We start from the raw sequence: 9,180 nt of genomic DNA, 5'->3' as shown, positions 1-9,180 counted from the left end.
ATCCACATCTGGGGCATCAATGTCCACTTTGGGTCCTTTGATGTCAACATCTGGTACTTTCATTTCACCTTCTACCTTCGGCACAGACACATCCACATCCCCTTTGACTTTGCGGCCTTTCAAGTGTAAGTCCACATCCGGCATGGAGATCTTGGGGGCCTTGAAGTGCATCTCAGGCATCTTAAACTTGGGCCCTTTCAACTTTGCATCAGGACACTCCAGATCAACATCAGGCACCTCCGCTCCCACAAAAGGACCTTTGATATCAACTTGCGGCCCTCTGAGATCACCTTCCAGTTCTGGCACAGAAGCATCTATCTCTCCCCTCAGTTTGGGTCCCTTCAAATTCAAGTCCACATCTGGCATGGAGATCTTGGGAGCTTTTATATTCAACTTGGGCATCTTAAATTTAGAGCCTTTCAACTTTCCTTCTGGTCCCTCAATATCCAAATCAGGAGCATCAATGTCCACACTGGGTCCAGACACATCAATGTCAGCCTTTGGCAGATTCACATCCACTTCGGGGCCCTCTGCTTTGAAGCCGGGCATGCTGAACTTGGGCATTTTCATCTTGGGCATCTTCAGATGCCAATCTGGGCCTTGAACCTCCACATCTGGGGCATCAATGTCCACTTTGGGTCCTTTGATGTCAACATCCGGCACTTTCATTTCACCTTCTACCTTGGGCACAGACACATCCACATCCCCTTTGACTTTGGGGCCTTTCAAGTGTAAGTCCACATCCGGCATGGAGATCTTGGGGGTCTTGAAATGCATCTCAGGCATCTTAAACTTGGGGCCCTTCAACTTCCCTTCTGGACCTTCAATATCAATATCACCAACATTCACATCCATCTTAGGGGCTTTTACATCAATTTCAGGACCCTTCAAGTCTCCTTCCACTTTGGGAAGGGAAACATCTACATCAGTTTTCAGTTTAGGAGCTTTCAAATTAAGCCCAACATCAGGCATAGAGATTTTGTGTGTCTGTATATTCATGCTTGGCATCTTGAACTTAGGGCCTTTTAGTTTCCCCTCTGGAGCTTCAAGATTCACATCTGGAACATCAATGTCCACCTTGGGTCCCGAAACACCAATGTCAGCCTTGGGCAGGTTCACATCCACTTCAGGGCCCTCTCCTTTGAAGCCAGGCATGCTGAACTTCGGCATTTTCACCTTGGGCATCTTCAGGTGCCAGTCTGGGCCTTGAACCTCCGCATCTGGTGCATTAATGTCAACTTTTGGGCCTTTGATGTCAACATCGGGAGCTTTTATCTCTCCTTCTACTTTTGGAACTGTAACATCATAATCTTTCATTTTAGGACCTTTCAAATGCAAACCCACATCTGGCATGGATATCTTCTGAGGCTTTATATTCATTTCCGGCATCTTGAATTTGGGACCTTTTAGTTTTGCATCTGGACCTTCGATATTCACATCTGGAACATCAGTGTCCACCTTGGGTCCTGAGACATCAAGGTCAGCCTTGGGCAGCTTCACATCCACTTCAGGGCCCTCTCCTTTGAAGCCGGGCATGCTGAACTTGGGCATTTTCACCTTGGGCATCTTTAGGTGCCAGTCTGGGCCATGAACATCCACATCTGGAGCACTAATGTCAACTTTGGGCCCTTTGATATCAACATCTAGCACTTTCATGTCACCTTCTACCTCAGGCAAGGACACATCCACATCTTCCTTCAGTTTTGGCCCCTTAAGATTCAGGTCCACATCAGGCATGGAGATCTTGGGGGACTTGAAGTGCATCTCAGGCATCTTAAACTTGGGGCCCTTCAGCTTTCCTTCCGGGCCCTCAAGGCTCACATCTGGGACTTCAACATCCACCTTGGGTCCTGAGACATCAATGTCAGCCTTGGGCAGATTCACATCCACCTCAGGGCCCTCTGCTTTGAAGCCAGGCATGCTGAACTTAGGCATTTTCATCTTGGGCATCTTCAGGTGCCAGTCTGGGCCATGAACATCCACATCTGGGGCATCAATGTCCACTTTGGGTCCTTTGATGTCAACATCTGGCACTTTCATTTCACCTTCTACCTTGGGCACAGACACATCCACATCCCCTTTGACTTTAGGGCCTTTTAAGTGTAAGTCCACATCCGGCATGGAGATCTTGGGGGTCTTGAAGTGCATCTCAGGCATCTTAAACTTGGGACCCTTCAGCTTCCCTTCCGGACCTTCGAGGCTCACATCTGGGGCTTCAATGTCCACCTTGGGTCCTGAGACAGCAACGTCAGCCTTAGGCAAGTTCACATCCACCTCTAGGCCCTCACCTTTGAGACTGGGCATGCTGAACTTGGGCATTTTCATCTTGGGTATTTTCAGGCTCCAGTCTGGGCCTTGGCCTTCCACCTCTGGGGCTTTAATGTCTACCTTGGGACCTCTGATGTCCACATCTGGAAGCTGCATCTCACCCTCTATCTTTGGTGCAGAGATATCTACATTTCCTTTCATTTTGGGTCCTTTAAGATCCAGGTCAACATCTGGCAGAGACATCTTAGGAGCTTTGAAGTGCATCTCAGGCATCTTAAACTTGGGGCCTTTCAACTTCCCTTCAGGTCCTTCAAGGCTCAGATCTGGAGCACTAAGATCTACTTTTGGTGCAGAAATGTCCACATTCGCTTTGGACAGGTTCACATCCAATTCTGGCCCCTCTCCTTTGAGGCTGGGCATGCTAAATTTGGGCATTTTAATCTTTGGCATCTTCAAGTTCCAGTCAGGACCCTGCATTTCAACATCTGGGGCACTGACATCTACTTTTGGGCCTTTCAGGTCCCCTTCCAGCTTTGGCACTGTCACATCATATTCTCCCTTTACTTTAGGACCTTTCATATGCAAGTCCACATCAGGCATGGAGATCTTGGGGGCCTTGATATTCATCTCTGGCATCTTGAACTTGGGGCCCTTCAGCTTTCCTTCAGGTCCTTCAATATTCACATCTGGAACTTCAACATCCACCTTGGGTCCTGAAATGTCAACTTCAGCCTTGGGCAGGTTCACATCCACTTCTGGGCCCTCTGCTTTGAAGCCAGGCATGCTGAACTTGGGCATTTTCATCTTGGGCATCTTCAGGTGCCAGTCTGGACCTTGAACCTCCACATCTGGGGCATCGATGTCCACTTTGGCACTTTTAAGTTCAACATCAGGAACTTTAATCTCACTTTCAACCTTTGGCATTGTGACATCATATTCTCCTTTTACGTTAGGGCCTTTCAAATGTAAGTCCACATCAGGCATGGAGATCTTGGGGACTTTGACGTTCATCTCAGGCATCTTAAACTTGGGCCCTTTCAATTTCCCTTCTGGTCCCTCAATGCTCACATCAGGAACACTAACATCTACCTTGGGCCCGGAAATGTCCACATCAGCCTTGGGCAGGTTCACATCCACTTCTGGGCCCTCTGCTTTGAACCCTGGCACACTGAATTTGGGTATTTTCATCTTGGGCATCTTCAAGTGCCAGTCTGGGCCATGAATGTCCACATCTGGGGCATCAATGTTCACTTTCGGGCCTTTGAGTTCTCCTTCAAGCTTTGGTACAGTTACGTCATACTCTCCCTTCACCTTTGTACCTTTCACGTGCAACTCTACATCAGGCATGGAGATCTTTGGTGTCTTGACACTCATATCAGGCAGCTTAACATCAGGGCGGCCTTTAAGCTTCCCCTCGAGACCCTCTATGTTGACATCTGGGGCTTCCACACTGACCTTGGGCCCTGAAATACTGACATCTCCTTTGGGTAGAGTCATATGCACATCTGGACCTTCCCCTTTGGCTCCTGGAGTGCTGAACGTGGGCATTTTCATCTTAGGCATTTTCAGGTTCCATTCTGGGCCATGTGCTTCGACATCTGGGGCACTGATGTCCACTTTGGGGCCTTTGACATCAACTTCAGGGACTTTGACTTTCCCTTCTACTTTGGGGAGTGTAACATCTACACCCCCTTTCACTTTCGGTGTGGCCACATTTAAGTCTACTTCTGCCATAGAGATCCTACAGGTTCCGGTTTTCCCAGAAGGACTGCCGAGCCTGGGGCCTGTCAAGGTTCCCTCTAGGTTTGGGGTCTCTATGTCCACTCTGGGGCCTTTAACTGCAACTTGAGGGCCTTTCACATCACCTTGTACCCCAGGAGCAGAAACCTTAATATCTCCTTTCAGTTTAGGAGACCCAAGGCTCAGATCCACATCCTGCATGGAGATTTTAGGTTTCTGAATAATCATTTCAGGAGTCTTGACTTTAGTACCTTTCATCTTTCCTTCCAGCCCACCAGTAGCAATCTCAGGCAGGCTGACATCCCCAGAGACCCCAGGAACAGTCACTTCACCTGTAGGCAGTGTCACGTCAATCCCAGTTTCCTCTCCCTTTGCACCTGATACAGAGAACTTGGGGACTTTCATCTTGGGCACGTTCAGTTTGCTCCCAGGCCCCTGAACATCAATATCAGGGGCCTGAACTTCCACACTGGGGCCAGTGATGCTACCCCCAATTTGGGGAGCAGAGGCGTCGACCCCAATGCGCCCCTGTGGCTTGGCACCTTTCAGGCCTAGGTCACCCTCAAGTGATGGACCAGTGACTTGGGGGCCCTTCAGCTTCCCCTCAAGGCCCTCAATATTGGCAGAGGGCGCACTGACTTCCAGCTGAGGGGCTTGGATAGTCAAGCCTGGCTTGCCGCCCTTGTGCCCCACAGAGACTTCAGGTGCAGAAACCCTCAGCCCTGCCTCTGGCGTCTGGCCCTCAGGCCCTGTCAAGACACCAAATTTCGGCACCTTCATGGTGGGAATTTTAATTTTGCCATGATCACCACTCTCCAGAGATGGGCCCTGCACCTCTAGTGCCCCACCCCCAAGAGAAGATGAAATGTCCACTGCTGGAACTTGGACCCCTCCTCTGCCACCCAAGTCCAAGCCCTTTGCACTGACATTGACACCTGAGCCTCCCACCTTTATCCCAGGCATGGTGACCTGGAGCTTTGAGTGGCCAGCACCTTGGAGCTCTGGTCCTGAAGCAGAAATGGCCCCTGCTCGGATATCCACAGCAGAGCCTGGCATTGGAGAGGCTGCCCCCGAGCCCGAGGGCAGTCTGATCACGGTCTTTCCAGACTGGGTCTCCACGTCCACATTGGAGATTTCAGTCCGTTCATGTCTTGGAATCTTGATCTTGAATTCAGGGCTACTGATGTCTATGTCCTTGGCTCCTTCCCGGCCGGTCACATCCACAGTGTAGGCCGTGACCCTCCTGGTCACCGTGATGGTGCGGCTCTGGGTCTCCCCAGGGTCTCCTTCCACTCCATCTTCCGACTTCAGCCGTGGCTTGATCTTCGTGGTGTAGATGCGCTGGTACTCCTCATCATCCCCGCTCTGCAGAAAGACACGCCGGGCAGAGGTTGCAGCAGAGTCTGCCTGAGTTAGCAAATGCCCGGCCACAGCCCAGCCGACAACACGTTGCCTGTTTCCCAGAGAAGCTGGGACCAAAACAGAGGTCCATGGAGCCTCCTGGGCCACAGCACAAGGGAGTAAAGAAAGGGGTTGACAGTCACATCACAGGAGGAAATCAGAAATTCTCCGGAGGGCATACCGGGAAGCAAAAACCAGGGAGAGGGAGTGGGAGGTATACTCTTGGACTGAGAGGATTTCCATTCAGTTAGAGATTCGAATTGGCCTGTGCCAGGGAGACCTCCCAAGAGACCGGGCCCTGCAGCTCCCAACTCTCAACCCACTGGCTTTGTTTAACCAGGAGGGGAATTTTCTCAGAGGCCCTTGTACCCTGGAAAGCACTTGTTGAGCCTAAGACTGACTGTGCTTGGGTTAACAGTCTCACTTTGAGGACCCATTATTTGTTAAATAAACAAGCCACGAGAAGGAACAATGTCCCCACAGGCACTTTGCTGTCCAGCGTCTGACCCACAGAATGTATCAGGCCTCTGCAGAGAGAAAAATGGTGCCTGTGAGGTGGAGCTGGGCACCTGTGAAGTCATTTGAAAGATTCTTGCAAAACAGCTGACCTTCCTCCTAGCGTCTAGGGCCGGGCTGCACAAGTCAGTTCCCACACTGTGGCCGCTCTGAAGAGACTCACTGAAGACATTTAGGGGCAGCACAGCCACATGTCACATGAAAGCAGAAAGAAACAGGGTGGCCAAGAGATCAAGCGAGTGAAGACAGGTGAGAGGAGGAGAAGGAGCAAAAAGAGAGGCTCTGGAGGCAGCTGGGAGGCTCAGGAGCGGGGTCAGCAGGCTGGCGTGGCCAGGGGAGCTCAGGGCACAGATGGGCCGGCGAGGCACTCACCAGAACCACTTCAGAGCTGCGGGAACTGAAGACTTCACGGGTCCAGGTCTGGCCAGGCTCGGGGGAGCGGTCCCCCTTGCGGTGCAGCTTCAGGCCCACCGTGTGGTGCCCCATGGTGTTCAGCAGCTGGGTCACCTCGTCCGACTGCAGGTTGTCAAAGTAGATGGTGGCACCCACAATCTGGTCCCCTGAGCAGGGAAGAGCAGGAAGCAGGTAAGGCCCAAAGAGCCTCAGGGAAATCGCACACAGCCACCACACACTGGGCACTGAACTGACTTGATCTCATGACCACCCTCAAGGTGGGCGTGGTAATACCCATTGTACAGACATGGAAACTGAGGCTTAGAAAGGCCAATTTGTGGGGGCCGGGCACGGTGGCTCATGCCTATAATCCCAGCACTTTGGGAGGCCGAGGCGGACAGATCTCCTGAGGTCAGGAGTCCGAGACCAGAATGCCCAACATAGAGAAACCCCATCTGTACTAAAAATGCAAAATTAGCCGGGTGTGGTGGCGCATGCCTGTAATCCTAGCCACCCTGGAGGCTGAGGCAGAAGAATCGCTTGAACCCAGGAGGCGCAGGTTGCACTGAGCTGAGATGGTGCCATTGCTCTCCAGCCTGGGCAACAAGAGCGAAACTCCATCTCAAAAAAAAAAAAAAAAGCAAGGCCAACTCGTTTGCCCAAATCTGCAAAGCTAGCGGGTGGTGGAGTCGGATCTGAGGACCAGGTGTCCGCTACCCCACACAACTGCCTCCCCTGAGGACCACAAGTGACAGACACAGAGGGGCCAAGAGAGGGCAGGGCTTGGGTACCGCCCATCCTGATGCCACTGGGAACAGGCCCTCGGCAGCCACTCGCCCACTTCTGCCTACTCCCTACCCTTCCCTCCAACACCCCCGCCGACCCCCCAACCTCCAGCACCCAGTCCATACCCTGGAGACTCACCCTCCTTGACCACCCCAGTGCGGGCCGCAGGGGAGTTCTGCGTCACCTCCTGCACAAAGACGCCGTCATCCCTTTGGGCAATGGTCAGCCCGTGGGAGCCACTACCCTGCCAGTTGGGCAGCAGCAGCTCCCGGGTTGTCTCCTCCTCCTTCTCCATCTGGGATGAGGTGAGGAAATGGAGCTGGGGTCAGTGCGGGTGGGAGGACATCAGGGCATGGGAAAGCTGGCAATCTCTGGTGCTATAAACTCCAGGGAGTGGGGCCCTCAGCAATGCGCTTGCCCCTGCAACCGGCTCACCTGCCAGGTGAGGTGTTGGGGATGGGTTACCTCGTCTCACGTCCTTCCACTGGGGAAGTTCTCCCAAGGCATAACAAAGAAGATGGAAATGAGATAGCAGAGGCAACTGGCCCCAGAGGTAGCCAGTCCTTCATCCCTGTCCCCCACAGCCCCAGCCTCCCATCCACACGGGGCCCACCCTCCCCACATCCCATCACCTCCGCCTCTCTCTGCCTCTCCCACCTACTGACCTTTGCAGGATTCCGCTCAGGAGCAAATGCCTTGCCAGGAGCCCGCCCCTCCTTCCTCTCTTCCCCTCAGTCTCTCTCGTCAGGATCTCGGTCACAACCTAGGGGAAAGTTCATAATGATGCTCACACTCCGGTCAGCAGTCAGCTTGCTCGAGTCCCCACCCAAGGGACAGCCGGGTCCTCTGCTACCCAGGCCAGCACACAACCCCGACCCCCACCACCGCCATCAATTCCACTCGTTTCATGACTCTCCAGCCTGGCACAGCAGAAAGGGACCTCAGAGGAGCCAGACTTGGAGTCAGATCCTGGCTCTGCCTCCTTCAAGCTGTGGAACCCTGGCCAAGACACTTCATTTTTCTGACCTCCATTTCCTCATCTGTGAAAATGGAGGCAATAAAGGAGAAAAAAATGAACACCAGCCATCAGGAGCCGCTTCACATGCACATTCTCACCATATTCTTTTTATTTTTTTTCTTTTTTTCTTTTTTATTCTTTATTATTATTATTTTTTGAGACGGAGTCTCGCTCTGTCACCCAGGCTGGAATGCAATAGCAGATCTTGGCTCACTGCAAGCTCCGTCTCCCGGGTTCAAGTCAGTCTCCTGCCTCAGCCTCCTGAGTAACTGGGACTACAGGCACCCGCCACCATGCACCATGCCCAGCTAATTTTTGTATTTTTAGTAGAGATGGGGTTTCACCGTGTTAGACAGGATGATCTCGATCTCCTGACCTCGTGATCCGCCTGCCTCAGCCTCCCAAAGTGCTGGGATTACAGGCGTGAGTCACGCACTCGGCCTCATTTTATTTTTTTGAGACAGGGTCTGGCTCTGTCACTCAGGCTGGAGTGCGGGGGCGCAATCACGACTCACTGCAGCCTCAACCTCCTGGACTCAAGTGATTCTCCTGCCTCAGCCACCCAAGTAGCTCGGACCACAGCCACGTGCCACTACAACTGGCTAATTTTTGTATTTTTGGAGAGATGGGGTTTTGCCTGTTGCCCAGGCTGGTCCAGAACTCCTGGGCTCAAACAATCCCAAAGTGCTGGGACTATAAACAGGAGCCACCGTGCCCGGCCTCGACCCACATTCTCAACTACAGCTTCAAGAGGGAGATGTTACTGTGCCAATTTCACAGACAGAGACTGAGTCTCTGAGAGAACAGCTTACCCGGGGTACACATGACAGCACAACTATGCTGGGCTTGGACCCGAGTCTGTAACTCCTTTTTTTTTTGAGACGGAATCTCGTTTTGTAGCCCAGGCTGGTGTGCAGTGGCATGATCTCGGCTCACTGCAACCTCCCCCTCCCGGGTTCAAGCAATTCTCTGCCTCAGTCTCCCAAGTAGCTGGGATTACACCCACCAAGCCCAGCTAATTTTTGGTATTTTCAGTAGAGATGGGGGTTTCACCATCT

At 52.4% G+C, this 9,180-nt stretch overlaps 2 protein-coding genes across 2 annotated transcripts in view; both read right to left on the bottom strand.

The window, feature by feature from the left end:
* AHNAK (AHNAK nucleoprotein) overlaps positions 1-2,553 on the bottom strand; it is a 21,626-nt gene extending 19,073 nt beyond the window's left edge. The window contains exons 1-4 of the mRNA XM_011942701.1: positions 2,521-2,553; positions 2,074-2,093; positions 622-2,027; positions 7-438 (exon numbers count right to left, since the gene is read on the bottom strand). Coding sequence (XP_011798091.1) covers positions 7-438; positions 622-1,950 — 1,761 coding nt within the window. The 5' untranslated portion in view covers positions 1,951-2,027; positions 2,074-2,093; positions 2,521-2,553. The remainder of the gene's footprint in view (positions 1-6; positions 439-621; positions 2,028-2,073; positions 2,094-2,520) is intronic.
* LOC105512277 overlaps positions 1-7,874 on the bottom strand; it is a 129,628-nt gene extending 121,754 nt beyond the window's left edge. The window contains exons 1-3 of the mRNA XM_011942702.1: positions 7,770-7,874; positions 7,243-7,399; positions 6,298-6,485 (exon numbers count right to left, since the gene is read on the bottom strand). Coding sequence (XP_011798092.1) covers positions 6,298-6,485; positions 7,243-7,399 — 345 coding nt within the window. The 5' untranslated portion in view covers positions 7,770-7,874. The remainder of the gene's footprint in view (positions 1-6,297; positions 6,486-7,242; positions 7,400-7,769) is intronic.
* Between the last annotated feature and the right edge of the window lie 1,306 nt (positions 7,875-9,180).

This window comes from Colobus angolensis, unplaced genomic scaffold, assembly GCF_000951035.1.
Source record: "Colobus angolensis palliatus isolate OR3802 unplaced genomic scaffold, Cang.pa_1.0 Scaffold21, whole genome shotgun sequence".
NCBI classification, from domain to species: Eukaryota; Metazoa; Chordata; class Mammalia; order Primates; family Cercopithecidae; genus Colobus; species Colobus angolensis.
Note: the sequence above shows the minus strand (reverse complement) of the source record. Positions and strands in the feature narration are given on the sequence as shown.